At 40.5% G+C, this 21045-nt stretch overlaps 1 protein-coding gene across 27 annotated transcripts in view; it reads right to left on the reverse strand.

Annotated features, from left to right (window-relative positions):
• The window catches only part of MBTD1 (mbt domain containing 1), a 70755-nt gene that overhangs the window by 30546 nt on the left and 19164 nt on the right, over positions 1–21045 (reverse strand). For 7 of the 27 annotated variants that reach the window (XM_070060878.1, XM_008271276.4, XM_017349137.3 and 4 more), the window contains 4 exons: positions 15014–15195; positions 11417–11556; positions 10018–10132; positions 8848–8930 (listed from right to left, as the gene is read on the reverse strand). In XM_070060878.1, coding sequence (XP_069916979.1) covers positions 8848–8930; positions 10018–10132; positions 11417–11556; positions 15014–15167 — 492 coding nt within the window. In that variant the 5' untranslated portion in view covers positions 15168–15195. Of the gene's footprint in view, positions 1–8847; positions 8931–10017; positions 10133–11416; positions 11557–15013; positions 15223–21045 lie in introns of all 27 variants that reach the window. The other 20 variants (XM_070060882.1, XM_070060881.1, XM_070060877.1 and 17 more) reach the window with 6 other exon arrangements.

Raw genomic sequence — 21045 nt, forward strand, 5'->3', positions numbered from 1 at the left:
CTTTCTGTACTTCAAGAACATCCCCAGACAGTCCAAAAGCCCACAGGGCTAGCACTCAACTTTTACAGGGCCGATACACTGCACACGCACATGGCTGAAACAAGACTTCCCTCTGCAGAGCTGCCAACCTGTAACTTTTCATAACCAGAAACTTTAATGTTAACAAAGAACATGAACAGGCAGAGTTAAGAAGCAAAGTTGTGCATAGGTAACCAAGAATCTATCCCAACGACACAGCAAATGTACAGAAAGCCACCACTGAAATGCCTACAGACTAACAGGCACATGATTATTAAAGTGCATCTAGCAAGGAAAGATGAAATACTTGATAAAAAAGGAGGGGGAGAGAATACCACAGAAAACTGACTAGAGAGAAGTAACAGTTCCTAAACACTACTTAACAGATATGGAAAGAAGTAGAAACAGAAAAGCAAACAAAACAAAAACAAATGCAGAACTGTTCCCATCTTCCCCAAGGAAGTTAACTCATCTTCTGATTTGTTTTGGGTGGTGGTATTGAGAGATGAGTGGAGAGGACAATGAAGAAGACAAAATAAAATGGAATTCTTAGGGTTGAAGTAAGATTAAGGATGAGAGAATGCATGCATAAATAGACAGGAAGTAGAGGCTACTAATTTTAAAGGCTTAAAATAGTACTTTTTAAAAAAAGAAATCACATTAAGTCAGTATTATTTAAAAACTGTGGGATATACCAATAGGAAAAAATACTCAGTAATAGAAACAGAGCAAAAATAATAATATTGATTTATTTAAGTTGCTTTCTTTTTGCTAAAAAATATGCAATGATAATATTCAAGTTTTCAACTTTCAGTAGAGCGTGAGTGAAGGCTGGGGAAAAAATAAATATACCTCAGAAAGATTATTTTACTAATAAACATATACCTGAGATCATATACATAGATTATGAGACTAGTGTTGTGGCAGAGTGGGTTAAACAATTGCCTATGACAATGCCAGCATCCCATATTACAGCACTGGCTTGAGTCCTGGCTGCTATACTTCTGACCCAGCTCCCTGCTAATTGGCTAGGAAAGCAGTGGAAGATGGTCCAGTGTTTGGGTTCTTGCCAACCAAGTAGTATATATAGATAAGCTCCGGACTCCTGGCTTTGACTTGGCCTTTGTGGCTATTTGGCGAGTGAGCCAGAAGATGGAAAGTATTTTTTTTTCTCTTTCCCTCTCTAACACTGCCTTTCAAATAAATATGTATTTTTAAAACAACAAATAACAAGGTTTATTACAAAGTTTACCTATTTCTACAAATATAGAAACAAAAAGTTTTTTTTTTTTTTTTTTTTGACAGGCAGAGTGGACAGGGAGAGATAGAGAGACAGACAGAAAGGTCTTCCTTTGCCATTGGTTCACCCTCCAATGGCTGCTGCGGCTGGCACGCTACGGCCGGCATACCGCACTGATGCGAAGGCAGGAGCCAGGTGCTTCTCCTGGTACCCCATGGGGTGCAGGGCCCAAGTACTTGGGCCATCCTCCACCGCACTCCCTGGCCATAGCAGAGAGCTGGCCTGGAAGAGGGGCAACCAGGACAGAATCTGGTGCCCCGACCAGGATTAGAACCCGGTGTGCCGGTGCCGGAAGGCGGAGGATTAGCCAATTGAGCCGTGGTGCTGGCCAAAACAAAAGAAGTTTTTTAAAAATGTTTTTAATATGAGGATACTTCAAAAAGTTTGTAGAAAATACAATTAAAAGGTAGCATTATTTTAGTTAACAATTTTTGAAATGCATGAATAATTTTTTCACGATGGCCATTTTCCATGAACTTTTTGAAGATGCTATAAATGCATGCATGGATTTCAAATTTTTTTGCAACAAAATACACATCTTTTAATACCATGAACTTTCTGATGTACCTGTCTTATACATGTTGCAAGAAATATCAAAAATCTAATAAAAAAAGACAATCAGATGGGGCCTGCATTGTGGCACAGCAGGGTGAGTTGCCGCCTGTAATGCTGCTATTCCATAATGCAGCTCTCTGCTAATATGCCTGGGAGGGCAGTGAAAGATGGTCCGAGGGCTGAGCCTCTGCCATCCATGTAGGAGATAGGGTTCTAGGATGCTGGTTTGGGGCTAGCCAACCCCAACTGTTATAGTCACTTGGGGAGTGAACGATCTCTCTCTGTGACTGCCTTTCAAATAAACTAATAAAACTTTTGAAAAGATTTTACTTATTTGAGACATCGAGTTACAGGCAGTAACTTCTTCCATGTCTCCCATGTGGTGCTTGGGCCATCTTCTTCTGTTCTCACAGGCCACAGCAAAGAGCTGTACTGGAAGAGGGGCAGCCAGGACTAGAACCAGCACCCACATGGGATGCTGGCACTGCAGGTGGAGGATTAACCTACTGCGCCACAGTGCCAGAACATCTCCCCCCCCCCCCCCCCCTTTTTTTAAAGAGAGAATTAAGAGTGTGGTCATGAGTTGCAAGATACTTTAGTCAACCAGACTGCATATGTAACAGTGGTCCCATGAGATTGTCCAGTGACCACAGCTGTTTTTGTTTAGGCACACCCTATGTTTGCACAATGATGAAATCACCTAACAATGAATACATTCTCAGAATGTGTCCCTGTTGTCAAGTGATGTGAGACCATATATCATGTAAATACCATGTCTATCAGTAGAAGCAGAATGAAAAAGCATAAGATCAGCCAGGTTTTTTTTTTTTTAAAGATTTTATTTATTTATTTATTTATTTGAGAGGTAGAGTTACAGACAATGAGAGGGAAAAACAGAGAGAAAGGTCTTCTGTCCATTGGTTCACTCCCTAGATGGCTGCAACAGCCAGAGCTGCGCCGATCCAAAGCCAGGAGCCAGGTGCTTCTTCCCGGTCTCCCATGTGGGTGCAGTGCACTGGGCCATCTTCTACTGCTTTCTCAGGCCACTAGCAGAGAGCTGGATTGGAAGAGGAGCAGCTGGGACTAGAACTGGTGCGCATATGGGATGCTTGCGCTGCAGGCGGAGGATTAACCTACTGTGCCACAGCATAAGCCCTCAGTCTGTTTTTTTTTTTTTTAAAGATTTATTTTTTTTTAATTTGAAAGACAGAGAGGGAGTGAGGGGGATAATCTTCCATCCACTGGTTTACTCCCCAAATGGCCAAAAAGGCCAGGGTTGGGCCAGGCCAAAGCCCAGTGCCAAGAACTGGGTCTCCCACATGGGTGCAGAGGCCCAAGGACTTGGACCATCATCCGTTGATTTTCCAGGCGCATTAACAGGGAGCTGGACTGGAAGTGGAGCAGCCAAGACTCAAACCGGCAATCACATGGGATGCCAGCACTGCAAGCGGCAGCTTAATCTCTACGCCACAAGACTGGTCCCTAAACTCGGCTTTAAAGTTATATCATACATGTGTACTAAGGACTGATTTTTGGTGCAAAACTAAAACTATTTTCAAGGGAGAAAAAAAGGATGATTAAAATATCTATTAGTCAGGATACTATCACCAAGATGGAAAATATATAGCTTAGGCACCAAACAAAAGAAAACTGAAGTCTACAAATACATTAAGTGAAGGAACAATTTTAGCCTTTGGTTTGATGCCCATCTGTTATTAGCACATATTTGCCTGTATTATAATTTTTAGAAATGTTTCACTTGACTTACTAAGGCAAATAATGGGACATAAAGATGCTTTAAATTAAAAGACTATAGTCTTAAATTTTTTTCTAAAAAATACTGAGTGCTTTAAAGCTAATTGTTCTAGGGGCCAGCACTGTGGTATAGTGCATAAATCCACCACATTTAAAATTGGCGTCCCACATGGATGTCAGTTCAAGTCCTGACTGCTTCTCTTCTGATCCAGCTCTGTTATGGCCTGGGAAAGCAGGGGAAGATGGCCCAAGCGCTTGGGACCCTACACTCACATGGGAGACCCAAAAGTTCCTGGCTCCTGGTTTTGGATTAGAGCAGCTACGGCTGTTGCAAACATTTGGGGAGTAAACCAGTGGATTGAAGACCTTTCTGTCTAACTCTACCCTCTACCTCTCAGATAAAATCTTAAAAAAAAAAAAAAAAAAAAAAAAAAAGCTAAATGTTCTGGACACACCATAAACTGGAGGGTCGATTGGATTAAAAAATGAAGAATAGAAAAAAAACACTAAGTTATACAGTGCACCCGACTGGCACACAGTATTTTTTAAATTTTTTTTCCCCTCCCTGTTAAGACCAACACAGACTTCGCTTTTAAAGGCTCAATTAAAAAAGCCACATTAAAAAACAAAGGGCAGGCACTGCAGTGGGGCAAGTTAGGAAGTTGCTGAGACACTGTCATTCCTTTTCAAGGTGCCTGGCTTGTCTTTTTACATTCTAGCTCCTTGTTAATGTGCCTGGGAAAGCAAAAGATGTCCCATGTACTTGGGTCCCTGCCACCCACATGGGAGACCTAGATGGCTGTAGCCTGGATCATCCTGAGCCATCACAACCAATTTAGGGGAGTGAACCAGTAGATGGAACATCTCTATTTCGGTTGCTCTGCCTTTCAAATAAATAAATCTAAAAAAAGGAAAAAAAGAAAAAATGAAATTACAAAAAGTAGGTTAATGCTCCAGAGTTGGAAATTACTATCTGGCTTCTTACCAAAGTTATGAATTTCTTCATTTATAAGAAATTGGTGCCGGCACTGTGATGCACTCACATCCCATATGAGTGCTGGTTCAAGTCCCAGCTGTTCTAGGTTTCTGTGGAGTGAACCAGCAGATGGGAGATTTCTGTCTCCCTGCCATTCCATGAATAAAAATGAATTAAATCTCATGACTGTAGAACTAATCACAATACTACCTGAGTGCTGGAGAACAAAGTGCTTATTTGGGGCCCTTAATCCAGAAGAGGTTGGGGTAAGTCAAGAAAGCCAGGCAGTTAGGACTGATACTTTTCTACCTCAGTTTGTGAATCAGAACGGTACTGATTTCATGATAAATACTTTTTTTTTGGTAAATTATGATCGGAAAACATCTATAGGAGGAGGGAAAGGCCCACACTGTATGATTCAGTGAGAGAGGTGGCAGATGTAGGGTCAGGAGGAAGAAGGCCTGATTGATGAACTGGGGATGGTGCAGGTATCAGAGCTTAAGACACCTCTGATGATATATGAAGCAGGATCTTGTACTCCTAGCGGCTCCTGATAATGGGTTTTCTAAGACCTAAGCCTCTATCTGTCCTTAGAGACCCACGAAACTATCTCAGAGAAGAGACCCAAGAGGAGTCAACTCTAAAGGAAAAAACTAAGTTTAGAGAAATGTTTGAATTCTTTAACTGAGTGGTTTCAAACTGAGATGCTGGTTAGGTTAAAAAAATTCATTATACTAAAACATACATGAGGAATATGGAATTTCTGGTATCAATTTTTTCTATTTGACAATGAGAAAGGCAGTAAAGAAGGCCAAGTAGAATCAAGAACATACTGGGTACAAATAATTGAGGGACAGATGTCTTACTTCCGTGTGATCAAGAGGTAGTACATGGTCACGGGTAGGTACTATATTTTATGTGCTAGAACATTTCAATCTGAAAAAAGCTAAAGTGAACATAAAACCAAACAATTTCATTAATATAACAGATGTCTTACAAGGAACCTTAAGGATACTTTAAAAAGTTCATGGGAAATGGAATTAAAAAGTATATTTTGGTGCAAAAAATTTGTGAAATCCCTACCTAGTTTTTTATCATATGCATTTTCCCACAAAGTTTCTGAAATAATCTCATGTAGTGTAACTGTTCAGATATGGACAGGAAACAAAATATGTTTTTGGGTCTTTGAGATGTTATTTAAAAAATATACTATGTACAGAAAATCACTTGACCTGAATTATGATATTAAAATCTGAAAAAACAAGTACAAAGAGAGATTAAGGCCACTCAGAAAGAGACAACAGACAAATGTTTCAGGAATCTTGACATGAAGCGATCAGTGTAACCAAGAGTTAATCTAATTCTGAGTTTCTTACCACCACAAAGACAGGAGAGTTAAAGATTTGCTTTCTAATTGAATTTAAAGCTGTTGTTGCCATGTATGTAGCATGTCTCACAATCGAGGCATTATTATTATGAACATTAGAGCAAAAAAATCACCTACCTTACTCTAAGACAAGTTTAAGACAGCATGCCACTAAGGGCTGATTCTTAACTTATATTTCTACCACTGAATATGCTTGATTTTGATTAAAATCACCTACTGGTCATGAATGAGTGAAAATTCGCTTGGATTTCTTTTCAGGACCTCAAGCTCGGTTTAGTTCCTGTGCTTTCATTTAGAAATACAGCCCTAACTTAACAACTTTTCATTCATTAATTCTGTAAATCATCTTTTCTTCTTACACACAGACAGCGGCAGACAGACCTCTAAATGTATATTAAATCTAATTAGGTTTTAAAAATTTATTTTATAATTTATTTTAGAGGCAGAATTACAGAGAAGAGAGGCAGAGAGAGAGAGAGAGGGAGGGAGAGAGAAGGAGGGATGGAGGGGTCTTCCATAAGATGGTTCACTCGCCAAATGGTTGCAACAGCAGGAGTTGAGCCTATCCGAAGCCAAGAGCCAGGAGCTTCTTCTGGGTCTCTCATGCAGGTGCAGGGGCCCAAGGACTTGGGCCATCCTCCATTGCTTTCCCAGGCCATAGCAGAGAGCTGGATCGGAAGTGGAGCAGCCGGGTCTCAAACTGGCACCCATACTGGGTGTCAGCACTGCAGGTGGTGGCTTTACCAGCTGTGCCACAGCACCAGCCCCAACCCTCTAATTAGGTTTTAAAAAGTATTGGAGAAGTTCATCTCAGAAAATAAAATTAAAAAGGAAGAATCTCATCAGGTACATTTTTAATTCAATTCTCGGGGTTGGCGCTGTGGTGTAGAATGTTAAGCCTCTGCCTGCAGTTCCAGCATCCTGTATGGGAGCCAGTTCAAAATCCAGCTGTCTATTAATGCACTTGGAAAAGCAATGGAAGATGGCCCAAGTGCTTGGGCCCCTGCACCCATATGGGGAGACCTGAAGGAGGCTCCTGGCTCCAGGCTTCAGCCTGACCCAGTACTGGCCATTTGGGGAGTGAACCAGTGGGTAGAAGATCTCTCTCCTTTTATTTCCACTTTTCAAATAAATAAATAAACCTTAAAAAAAAAATTCTCAATTACTTCAGATGCTCTGTAACAGTCTACTTGTTAAAAAGATCGTCCAGGCAGGGCTGGGTAACTTTTTTTCTGCCATTTGGGTATTAGTAACATCAGTTATGGGCCATATAAAATTACCAACCATAGGGCCCGCACTGTGGCATAGCTAGTAAAGTCACTTCCTGCAACTCTGGCCTCCCAAATGGGCAGCAGTTTGAGTCCTGGCTGCTCCATTCCCCACCCCGCTCCCTGCTAATGGCCTGGGAAAAGCAGCGGAGGATTGCCCAAGTGCTTGGGCCCCTGTACCCATGTGGGAGATCCAGAAGAAGCTCATAACTCCTGGCTTTGGCCTGGCCTAGTCCTTGCCATTGTGGCCATATTGGGGAGTCAACCAGTGGATCGAAGCCTTCTCTTGCTCTTGCTCTTTCACTAACTTCGACTTGCAAATAATAAAATGTATCTTAAAAAAATTATTGGGGTGGGTGCTGTGGCACAGCAGGCAAAGCCACTGACTGCAGTGCTGGATGCTGGTTCGAGTCCTGGCTGTTCCACTTCCAATCCAGCTCTGTTATGGTTTGGGGAAGGAGTGGAAGATGGCCCAAGTCTTTGGGCCCCTACACTTGCGTTGGAGACCTGGAAGAAGCTCCTGGCTTTAGATTGGCACAGCTCTGGCCGTTGTGGTCAACTGGGGAGTGAACCAGTGGATGGAAGACCTCTCTCTCTGCCTCTCCTTCTCTAACTCTGATTTCCAAATAAATAAATAAATGTTTAAAAAGATTATCATTTTTTTTTTTTTTTTGACAGGCAGAGTGGACAGTGAGAGAGAGAGACAGAGAGAAAGGTCTTCCTTTTGCTGTTGGTTCACCCTCCAATGGCCGCCACGGCTGGTGCGCTGCGGCCGGCACACCACGCTGATCAGAAGCCAGGTGCTTCTCCTGGTCTCCCATGGGGTGCAGGGCCCAAGCACCTGGGCCATCCTCCACTGCACTCCCTGGCCACAGCAGAGGGCTGGCCTGGAAGAGGGGCAACCGGGACAGAATCCGGCGCCCCGACTGGGACTAGAACCCGGTGTGCCGGCGCCGCTAGGTGGAGGATTAGCCTATTGAGCCGCGGTGCCAGCCAGATTATCAATTTAAAAAGTCCCAACTGTGATTGCCTTGGCGGGACCAGGCTAATTGATTTCACACGTCTTATATGGCCCACATGCCAGACTTTCCCCAACCCTGTAAGGATTTCTCATGACCTGTATCACACTCTTTAACACAAAATACATTAGCAATAACTCTTGCTTTGTTTTTGTGATTTTACATTTCAGACAACAATAAAATTGGAAGAAAGAACCCCTCTTTTTTGAATTATTAGGTCAAATGACAAAAGATTTAGATAACATAATGATGGATGGTTTCTATTAGGTTGAACCAAATGACACTGCTAATACGTAACTTTTTTTTAGATATATAAGACTGGCAATTTTACATGGTTCAATATAATATGAAAATTAAATGAGACTGGTACTTTTCCCTGTTTAAAATTTCAAGTTGCAATTCTTGGTTATTTCTAGTATTGATAAGTTTAATAATAAAAGAGAAGCTTTTCCTTTACAAGGTATCACACAAACCTCTCCTAAAGATAAGATGCTTAAATGTTATTGTTCCTTCAGATTTAAACAATGACTAAGTATTTCAAAATAAGAATGCGGAAATTCCATACTCACATGTTTGAAACACGTAACTGGAGCTGCTATAAAGCTATTGCTATTGATGTAGTTACCCCAGCTGAAACCTTCCATGGAGACTGCTGAAATAAAATAAATTCAGATTTACCACAATTCTCAGATCTGTTTTCCCTAAGATTATTATTGCTAAAATGTGAAAGGGCGTAAAATTAGTAGATCTCCTTCAAAGAAAATTTTATTTTTGTAAAGATTGAAGAACTCTTCTACATTACATGAATTTTATCTCTCTTTCTCTCTCTCTCTCTCTGCAGGAAAACAGCAGTTTGAAGTCTGCTATCCCATTTGCTCCTTGTGAAGTTTTGTATGAGCTCTCCAGCTGGGTGGAGCAAAGAACAGCTCAAAGAAGCACACAGAGTAGCAAACACTGTTGTGCCTCTTTGGCAGCTTTAGTGGTTTTATTCTGTTGACTCTCACCATCTGAGCCTCAGTGAGGCTATCTACCACCTAGTATTTTCACTAGGATTTCTAACTGCTTTACTTCCTGCTTGTCTCCTTGGCTTTTTGTTCCTATTAAGAATCTTCTACCAGAATGGCTCTTTCCTCCATATCTTCCTTGTATTACTCTCCGCTCCCCCATCCCTTTCAAATCTGTTAAGTGCCCTGTTTTTTTTGCCCATTTTCTCCCAAATGCTCCTTATCATTCAAAGCAAAGAGAATTAGCACACACAAAAAATAAATAATAAACCAATGAAAAATTATCATTAAGGATACTGCCACAGCACTGGAACTTGTTCTAGAATAAATAAATCTAAAAACCCCAAGCATGATTAATTAAAAATAGATTTGGCTTAGCAACTGAGATGTCAGTTAAGTAGTGCATGTCCATATTGGAGTGCTTGGGTTTGATACTCATTTCCGGCTTTGACTCCAACTTCCTGCTAATGCAGATTCTGGGAGGCAGTGGTAATGGCGTTAAGTGATGGGTTGTGCCACCCACATGAGACTGGGTTCTGGGTACCCGGCTTAGGCTTGGCCCAACCCTAGCTGCTGTGGGAATTTGAGAAGTAAACCTGTGAATGAGAGCTCTGTCTCTTGCCTCTCTCTGTCTAGTTGTGTCTAATATAAATGAAAATTGAAGACAAAACAAAACCCCAAAAGTGGATGAATCAACATCAAACATTACACCACTATTACATTTGCCAATATTACCTGCTTTCGTCTTTGCTTGATTTTGCAAGGTAGCTTGATATTGAGCATATGCGGCTAGTTTAGCAACTAAAGGTTGTTTCTGAAGAACTTTTGCTTTCTTTGTTGGAGGCTTACCCTAAAACAAGAACAGTTAAGTAAATAGGATTCTTTTTCATCCCCCCCACCACTGAAATTTAATTTGATTGCATACTACTCATTCTGCTTAAGTAAACGAAGGTTTAGAAAATTATTAAAGCGGGGAGTGGGGGAACATACAAGGGATTTTAACAAGGAGAAATTTTTTCTGGAGTTCTGCTCCAATGTATATATTATCTACACAGGTAGCAGAGTTGGCATAGCCTAAAACAGCAATATGCGAATTAATATGTTAATAAAAAATTATCTCCCGTAGATGTTAAAATATAGGCTGTGGTAGATATTTGATTCCTTCTTAAAGTAGATAGAACCAGTGGTTATTTACTCATGCAGGCTGCCAAGCTTCGCTATTTATATGGTAAGAGAAGATGATTTAATGTTCAGAGAGCAAGTGACTGAGGTTTATACCTTTAGTGCTAATGCAAAAGATCAATGAAAAATGATCATGGGCCAAATTCACAGTGTGACAAACTGCCATCCATGTGGGCACAGACCACTGCTCAGGATCTGTTGTACTGTCTATCTGAAATATAGAAATACATCTAAGTGATGTATTTCCTTAATCTGGGGGACTAAAATAATTCTTTCAGTGCTATGTAATGATCACAGTAAGCTAAATGACAATAAGAAAAATGTGATCATACAACAAAAGATACGAAAATCAGTTATGTAATACCTTTATGAGATATTATAACATCTTGGACCAATGGTCAGTCTTCAGTCATTCTGTAGGCACAGGTGTATATTTAAAGAGAGACTGTTTTCTTTCCATACTATGTTTTCCATACTACATTTATATTTTCAAAAATGTTAGTTGAATCAACCAAATATATCTGGTCAAATTACCAGGTAGGTTGTGCTCAAAAGTACAAAGCAAGGATGATGGGGAAATAAGACCATCAAAGAGTTTACCTTGATGTTAACTCACAAGGAAACGGGGGAAAAATGGCTTCAGTTTCTTGAAGGTATATTTGGTATATATAGCTGTTTACTGTATTTACATTTATTTGAAAAAGGATATTTTTAATTCACTTAAACAAACATTCATAGCTTGCTTTGGATGGTATGTTTTGCCTATTCAGAACAGTTGTTCAATTTTGTAAGTGGAGCAAATTTTTGGAATTCTCCCATTTCCTAAAAACATGGGGTATCACATAACTGGCCGATTGGGTGGAGGTGGAGTGCAGTGAATCACAATCAAATGACAGATAAATGGTGAAAGCCACAGAAACAACAGATATAAAGAATAAGAAGGTTTCTGTACCGTTACCTGAAGTCTGGCCAAAATGCTTGCCTTCTTGGAGTTTGACGAATAACTTCTTGAACACGAAACGCTACAGAAACGCTTTGTTTTAGAGTAAAAGGCATCTCGCACGCCAACCATCCCACACATCTCGCAGGTAGCTAATTAACAAAATAAAAACTTGGGTGTTATGATCAAATAATAAAGTAAGTTTTAATCTAACAGTTCAATAATCTCTCCAATTATCTAAAGAACTTTGTTAAAAATCTGCGTGAAAATTTCTTCTACCTTCTATGTAAGTGGTAAGTGATGCCTACACAAAAATCAGGGAAAAGAATGGTATGATGTCATGATGAGGGACTTGATGTCTAATAATAGTTCAAGGTCTAAAAGGCCTTAAAAAGGCTGAGAAGACACAAACAAATGTAAGCCAGATTCAACTAACATTTTCCTCATGCTTACCAGGTGCCTGGCATTTTAATAGAACACTATGAATTTCTGCTTTTGAAAGGGTTATATGAGCCGGCGCCGTGGCTCACTAGGCTAATCCTCCACCTTGCGGTGCCGGCACACCGGGTTCTAGTCCCGGTCGGGGCGCTGGATTCTGTCCCGGTTGCCCCTCTTCCAGGCCAGCTCTCTGCTGTGGCCAGGGAGTGCAGTGGAGGGTGGCCCAGGTGCTTGGGTCCTGCACCCCATGGGAGACCAGGATAAGTACCTGGCTCCTGCCATCGGATCAGCGCGGTGCGCCAGCCGCGGCGGCCATTGGAGGGTGAACCAATGGCAAAGGAAGACCTTTCTCTCTGTCTCTTTCTCTCACTGTCCACTCTGCCTGTCAAAAAAAACCAAACAAACAAACAAAAAAAAAAACAAAAGAAAGGGTTATAAGCCAAAGATGCAAAGTGAAACACAATTTTTTTTGCTGCAAAGTGCAGCACAAGCCTTTAAAATACTGCAAAGGTTGAAATCTAAAATGAGCTAACACATAGAAAAATGCTAAGGTGAATCTAAGACAAGAATTCTTTCTGGTTATGTTCAGAAAACAAGGAGGAAGGGATAGGTTCAAAGCTTGAGGTAGGTACGCTATTACCAAGCATACAGCGAGAAACAGTAGAACTCCTGATTACTACTGCACATAATTAACAATACCCTGAAAGGCAGAATCAGAAGAAAAAGGTTCACAAGAACTTAAGTTTGAGAAAGGTGAACAGTAACACAGCAAACAACTGCTCTGAGTGGGCTAAAGTCTCCACTCATATAGTTCGACTAGAGGGACTTGTAGTGTAACCAGCACTTATCAATCTATGAGAAATGACAAAAAACCTAAAAACCAAAAAACCCCAAAATATTTAGAAATAAATAAAGGGTATCCAATAGGAGAGAACATAGAAATCTCCTATAAAAATTCTAGGATAGATTGTTAAAAACGTAGATAATCACTTAGATAAAATAGTTGTGATGCAAAGGGGATAGTGAATTCTTGCCAAGAATCATCCATCAAACCACAATTCCCAAGACTAGGATGCTGTTCATGGCTGTATCTCTAGTATTTAAAACAGATGGCAACAAACACCAAGTCTTGAAAAATTTTAGTTCTTTATTCCGATAAGATCACCAGACTGATGCAATCAGTTATTCTGGCAAGAATAATAACAGGAGTTAAAAACTTGATAACATCTCTTATGTAGCTTTGTTAGTCAGGACTAAGAAATCTGGGCTGGAATAGCAAACATTTCAGTAGGTTTTAATGGTAGGATGACCACACCCTAGTGGGCCCTAAATCAACGTTTTGATATTGTCTGTAGAGCTATGCACCAGGGGCCCAAGCACTGTGGGCATCTTCTGCTGCCCTCCCCCAGTACATCAGCAGAGAGCTGATAAGAAGTAGTGCAGCTGGGACATGAACAGGCAGGCGCCCATATGACAAAGCTGCAAATGACAGTGTACCACAACACCAGTCCCATAAAAAAAAGTCCAAGACCAAGAGTTACTAAGAAAATAGGTACACAGAGAGATTCAGTTTCATACCTGGAGCTAAAAAATAAAAATAATAGCAAAAACTGAAAACTGGTTTCAACAGGTTTAGTTTAGGTAGTAAAGACCAAAGGACGTGAGTTATGCAAATTTAGCATTATTTCCAGTATATAAAGTAATTTTCATGGTATTAATGGAAACAGTGCTGTAAAAAGGGGAAAGAAGGGCTGACTATTTTCTGCCATAATCACTTAGGGTGACCACCCATTTTCTTAAGGTGTTATCAGGATGAGTTCTCACCATACTACCACATAATGTGAAATATCCCAAGAAGAAAGTGATCAGCATATTGACAACTTAAATCACAATGATACCATGACAGAGGAGTAGAGCAACTATGGTTAACTCGGCATGCCCCAGAGACCTCAACAGACCTGAGGTCACTGTGAAGAGATGTCATTAAAAAAGGATTAGGATTATTCTGTGTAGCTTTTTTTTTTTTTTTTTTTTTTTTTTTTTTGACAGAGTTAGAGAGAGAGAGAGAGAGAGAGACAGAGACAGGTCTTCCTTCTGTTGGTTGGTTCACCCTGCAAATGGCCGCTATGGCCGGTGCACTGCGCCAATCTGAAGCCAGGAGCCAGGTGGTTCCTCCTGGTCTCCCATTCAGGTGCAGGGCTCAAGCATTTGGGCCATCCTCCACTGCCTTTCCAGGGCACAGCAGAGAGCTGGACTGGAAGAGGAGCAACCAGGACAGAGTCCGGCGCCCCAACCGGGACTAGAAACTGGGGTGCCGGCGCCGCAGGTGGAGGATTAGCCTAGTGAGCCATGGCGCTGGCCATCTGTGTAGCTTTAAAAAACAAAATTAAGACCTTAAGACATGGGGCCAGGGCCATCATCCCATATGGGCTCCAGTTCGTGTCCTGGCTGCTTCTCTTCTGATCCAGCTCTCTGCTGATGGCCTGGGAAAGCAGAAGAAGATGGCCTATGTACTTGGGCCCCTGCACCCACATGGAAGACCCAGAAGAAGCTGCTGGCTCATGGCTTTAGATAGGCCTAGCTCCAGCTGTTGTGGCCATTTGGGGAGTGAACTAGTGGATGGAAGACCTTTCTGTCTGTCTCTCCCTCTCTCTGTTTTTAATTCTACCTCTCAAATAAAAAATCTTAAAAAAAAAAAAAAAAAGATCACAAGACAAAAGTCAGAGCAAGATAATTTTGGTTCAATCTAAAAAATAATCTAGTGGTTAGAGAATACCAGCAGATGAAACTGCTTTCTGAGTTAGAACATATCCTATCACTCCAAGTAATAAACAGCAAGCTTCTGGTAGGGAGCTGAAGTCTCTCTCAACTCTAAGACCCTACAAACTTCCAGTTACATAGGAATTTATTATCTAATTGCTGACTTTATGCTCACATTTTTCTTAGTAACTTTTTATTTTTATTTTGTCCTATTTGCTTGCCAATGGAAGGAGGTAGGCAAAATAAAGAGATCGAACACAAAATTCAGTGTTCTTATTTGGAACTGTAAAGTTCAGGCTCTGTCTCTACACACTGCCATTTAAACATTCTAAGAAAAACAACAGAAGCAGTCAAATGAAACACATTCTCAAAGACAAAACTGTATCACAGGTGAAGGTTATAAATACTCACCCATGCCAGATTTCCCATCTGGGTAAGTGTAGACTTGCCCATTGTTTTTGATAATGGGGAGATTAGAAGGTAAAGGAGCAACTTCTTCTTCACTCTCCTCAGAGCTGGAGCTGCTACTTGTGTCCTCACTGCAGCTGTCATAACCGTCAAACATCCCGGATCCCGGACACGTCTCTTCGTTTCTGTGTGTATCGTGAGGAATGTTCAGTCTTAGAAGCAGAAGAAACCAATAACACATGATGCAGTGTAAGACCTTACCATGCATTCTGAGATCTGACAAGTGAAAATTTAGCCCTGAAAAATTTTATTTTGCATTGAAAAGCTTAATGTGTCAAAATGAAGTCCTGAACTTCTAGGAAATACAAATCCATTAGCTATCCTATTAACTGGTAAGAGTAATAATAATGATGGTGAGAGAACACTGAAAGTGAATCAGAAGACCACATGTAACTCAGTCTTGCCTAACAAGGTGTGTTATTTCTCCTCTTTAAAAAGGTTAGATCAAATGATTCCTTGCTTAAAAAAAAAAAAAAAAGAGAGGCTGAACATATTCTAATAATGGTGCCATAACCCTCAACCCTTTTTTAGTACTCTGCTTTTAGAATTGATTTTAAAAGGAAAATCTATTGCTTGTGTTCACTTTAGAATTACTCCCTTCTCCCCAACAGTTTTCTCCCATTTGCTCATCCATCTTAGCAAAGTAAGATGTTATTTTCAAAGAATCAAAATTTCTGACCTTCAGAAAATTTAAAAAGAATCAGATTCTGAAGCATTATTCCAGAAGAAAAGTTCTAGCAACATTGTGATTGATAAGGTGGTAGGTAATGGGGTAATTCTTGTTTAAGATGGAGAGTGGTGCTATGAACAGATCTGGGTCAAGAGACTTTACCATTTGTTAGCTATGAACTTCAGCAAGTTATAAATTTCTGCTTTACTCATTCAACAGGCATATACCAAGCATTTCTGTATATTGCACGAACTGAGGTGAAAGAGTGAAGTACAAAGCAGACAAGATCTGGGGGTTTCAAAGATTGTAGTCTACGACGAGGGGCCACTAAGCAAGGGTGAGTGATGACACAGGAATTTCAGCAAGGGCAGTTGGCTGAAATTCAGCAGTGAAGAAAGGCCTCGGTGAGGTTAAGACCCTGAGAACAATACACACAGGGTGTCTGGTGTGGGATATTCTAGGCAAAGGAAAGAACATGACAAAGGCACCCAGGCTGGAATAAATGCAGCACACTGACAGGTGAGTGTGGCTGGTGTCCAGTGTGAGAGGTGTGGGTCAGAGGAGGATCTAGCACCCAGACCATCACTGCCCTTTAAGGCAGCTTAGCAAAGGAACTGATTTTTTCCCCTGAGGGTAATAAGACGACACTGTGAACTATTTATTGCAGAGCCTTGTCTACACATTTAGTAAACACTGGATTCTAAGTTCTAATAAATTCATTAGGACACCTTCACGGGGAAGTGACATTTCATACCCCTAGTTTGCATAAAGACTTGTCTACTCTACAGTCAACTCAGCAGAGACCCAGTGTTAACAGACATCTTGGTTTCAGTAATTATTAGTTGCTAATATTAACAAAAATTAAGACCATCTTTAATGAAAGTACCATGATCAAATTTACTTAAGAAATGTTCTTTACTCCAATGTCTTTCTGTATCTTTAATATCAAGATGATTAAAGATGAACATAATGCAGTCTTTTCCAAAGCATCCTGAAGAAATAATGCTTTCTGATCTTTTCTATACTCCTGGCACACACAGAAAATAACCATCTGTATGAGACAAGGGTAGTAAGCCCACTGAGGAAACCAGCCCGAGGCCTTAACTGTCCCTAATAGTGCAGGGATGAATATCCTGACACACTAGTTGGTTAACTATATTCTACTTAAGGAATGCTGCTTGCTAAATATTTTGTCTTATGTTAGGACAGAGTTGATATACCCTGTGTAAAAACTTACCATGTATTTACTGTGGTGTAGCTTACATGGAAAATCCTGCATCCGATCAAAACCCCTGAAAAGGGGCTGTAACTTTAATGAAAGGATGGGTGAGGAGTAAAACTGAATTACATGCAAAGACGACCGATAGGGAATCTTTTCTGTCCACACCTTGGGTGGAGGGGCTTGTGTGAGATTTTGTAATCACAGGCCTGCCCTTATGATTGAGTCTTGAGATTGTAATATACCCTCCCTTCTATGGTCATGAAATCCATAGGCCAAAAAATTAAAGAAATTCCAGAAATTAAGTAGTGCACTTTAACAACCAGTAGAAGCAATCTTAAAAGGTATCAGGAGATAGTCACTTTAATTCAAGCCTTTCAGTATCCCCAGAGATTTTATCAAACAAGCACATATCCAATCCACCCCAGCAACAAATCAGCAGAAACCAATTTAAGAAGCCCCATAACACCAAGCACTAAAATTGCCAGAGATACAGTATGAGTACAAGAAATAAAAATATTAAAAATGAGCAAAGGTAATTTAAAAAAGTCACAAGATTCGGCATGACTAAAAAGAATTAGGGAAATGGAAGGCGTCTGTTGAGAAAACATCAACAGTACAGCAGAGAGGAACAGGAAAATGGAAATAAGAGGTGAAGATCTAATACCTATCTACTAATCACCACACTGAAGCTCAGTAGTCACCAAACCTAACTCACACACACTCAGCCCAATTAGCTGCTTAGGACCTGCCCATTAAATATGGCGAGATAGGCAAGGATCCCTGATCATTTGAGAAAGGCCTAGAAGAATGTGAAAGATGAAAACAAATCTTCAGGAAAAAGCAATCTACAAGGGACAAAAGCAAATGCAGGGACCAAAAGACAACTTCCGAAATATTAACTAATTCTTCAGAGATGTAAGAACAGGACATTAGAGAAGATGGGTCTTGGATTTCTCACATGGAGTACCAGCTGGATTCCTAGCTGTTTCACTTCTGATTCAGCTTCCTACTAATGTGCCTGGGAAGGCAGCAGATGTTGCCCAAGTATCTGGGCCCCTGCCCAGGATGGAATTCCTGGTTCCTGGCCTTGGTCTGGACCAGCCCCAGCTGTGTTGGCCATTTGGGGAGAAAACCAGTAGATTGTAAAGCTTGTCTCCTCCCCTCAACCCTCACTTTGGGAGAAAGATAAAAAGCTCCCATGTGGTGGCTCACTCTTCAAATGTTTGCAAAGGGCCAAAGCTAGGAACTGAAGCAAAAGCATTCTCCAGGTCTACCAGACAGATGTCAGAAATCTGATCACTGGAGTTCACTGCTGCCTCTGAGCGTCTGCATTAGAAGGAAAGCTGGCTGAGTTCTTGGCTTCAGCCCTCAGCCCTGGGCTGCTCTGGGCATTTGCAAGTGACCAGTGGATAGGAACATTTTTTTTTTTTTTGCCTTTCAAAACAACTAGAAAATATTGTAAAAAGAATTAAAGAATGACATAAATAAATAGAGACACGTACTATATTCATAGATCAGTTATATTAATATGATTAAAATTCCAATTCCTTCCAAAATGATTTAAATATTTAACAGAATCCAATTAAAATCACAAGATTTTTGGGTTGAAACTGATAAGGTGATTTCAGAATCATATGGAGTTGCAAAGTATCTAGCATAGCCAAAAATCTGAAAAGAGCAAAGTTGAAAGACAGGCTTCCTGACTCCAAGACAGATATACTATGAAATGATAGTGATCAAATCACAGATTTTGGCATGAATATAGACAAGCAGATTAACAAAATTGAATCCAGCCTAGATACAGACCCGTGTTCGTGTGTCTGTGTGTGTTTTGTGGGGAAGGGATAATCTGTGAAAAGGTAAAAAGTCTTTAAGCAAATGATGATAGAAAGATTAGATATTCATACGTCAAGAAAAAAATTTGGGGCTGGAATTGTGGTGTAGCATGTAAAGCTGCTGCATGTGATGATGGGCAATGTCAGCATCCCATATGGGTGTGGGTTCAAGTCCAGCTGCTCCACTTCTGATCCAGCTCCCTGCTAATGTACCTAGGAAAGCAGCAGAGGATGGCTCAAGTCCTTAGATCCCTGCACCCAAGTGGGAGACCCAGAAGAAGCTCCTGGCTCCTGGCTTCAGTCTAGTCCAGCCTTGGCTGTTGCAGCCACTTGGGGCATGAACCAATGGATGGAAGACCTCTCTGTGTCTCTCTGTAACTCTGTCTTTCAAATAATTAAAACAAAACAAAAAAACAAAAAACAAACAACAAAAAAAAACCACACAACTTTAATCTGTACCTATCACATACAAAAATTAAAAATTAATTTACAAATGGGTAATAGACTTAAATGTAGGAGCTAAGAAATAAAACTTCTAGGAAAAAGGAGAGAAGAGAATCATGACCTTGGGTTAGTCAAAGTTTTTAGGTATGACATCAAATGTAGGATCCATAAGACAATACTGATAAACCTGGATTTTAGTTAAATTAAGAATTTTTGTTCTTTGAAAGACACTGTTAACAGAATACGACAAGAATAGACTAGGAAAAAGTATCTATAAATTATATATCTGATAAATTATTTGTATCTATACGAAGTATCAAAATCCAATGATCAAAACAATCCAATTAACAAAATACAAGCAGATAATTCAAATAAGACATATAAATGGCACGTAAGGAAAAGATGCTCAACATCACTGGGCATTTACGGGATATACATTACAACCCCTAGATACTTTTAACATACTTGTGAGAAGTGGCCAAAAGAACAAAACTCAATGGTGTAGCAAATATGGAACTCTCATATATCGCAGATGAAAACTTGAAATAGCACAAGCACTTGGGAAACAGTTTCTTAGAAAATTAAACCTTATACCACTACCACCCATTCCACTCCTAATTATGTAAGAGAAAAGAAAACACATGTCTATATAAGGGCACATATACGAATGGTCATAATAGCCCAAACTGGAAACAACTTATAAGTCTGCCGGTAAGTAAATGAACAAAGGTGAATTCACATGACTACTCTACTTTGCTACCCAGTAATAAAATGGAATGAATTAATACAGAAAACACAGTTAAACTCAAAATAATTGTGCCAAATGAAAGCCAGATGAAACTAAAGAGTAAACACTTCATGACCCCTTTTACGTAAAATTCTAGAAAATGCAAAGTAGTGTAAAAGGACAGAAAGCATACCAGTAATTACTCAGGGATTGGGGGGGGGGGGGGACCAGGGCTAAGTAGAAAAGGTTATAAAAGATTATGAGAAGGGGCCTTCAATGTGGGTAAAGCTGCCGCCTGTGATGCTGGCATCCTATATGGGCTCCTGGCTGCTCTACTTCTGATCCAGCTCCCTGCTAATGGCCTGAGTGCTTGGGCCCCCTGCTACCCACATGGGAGTCCTGGAAGAAGCTCCTGGCTTTGGCCTGGCCCAGCTCTGGCGGCTGTCATCTGGGGAGTGAACCAGCAGATGAAGGATCTCTAACTCTGCCTTCCAAATAAATCTTACAAACAAAAACAAACATGAGAAAAAGATGTATATGTTCATATTTAGATTGTGGTGATGGGTTTCATGGTGTAAACCTGTGTCAAATGATCCAACTGTACACTTTGAGTATAAAGCAAAAAAAAAAAAAAAAAAAAAAAAAAAGGCAAAACTATTCATGGGCCTGCATCACAGTGCAGTGGGTTAAGCTGCTGCTTGTGACATCCGTATCTCATTTTAGCACCTGTTTGAGTCCTGGCTGCTCCCCTTCCAATCCAGATCCCTGCTAATACACTTGGGAAAACAGTGGAAGATGGCCCAAGTACTAGGGCTGTCACCCATATAAGAGACCTGGGTGGAGTTCCAGGCTCCTGGCTTTGTCCTGGCTCAACCCTGGCTGTTAGGTCCATTTGGGGAGTGACCCAGTGCATGGAAGATCAGTCTTTCCTTCCCTGTCACATGCCTTTCAAAAACATAAATAATCTTAAAACTATATCCAAATTATCAGCCAATTATAATGACAGGATAAAGATATTTTCAGATATTTCAATTCTCAAGACTTAGCTACCCTGTTTTTCTTGGGAAATTATCAGAT

The sequence above is a fragment of the Oryctolagus cuniculus genome, chromosome 17 (assembly GCF_964237555.1).
Source record: "Oryctolagus cuniculus chromosome 17, mOryCun1.1, whole genome shotgun sequence".
NCBI classification, from domain to species: Eukaryota; Metazoa; Chordata; class Mammalia; order Lagomorpha; family Leporidae; genus Oryctolagus; species Oryctolagus cuniculus.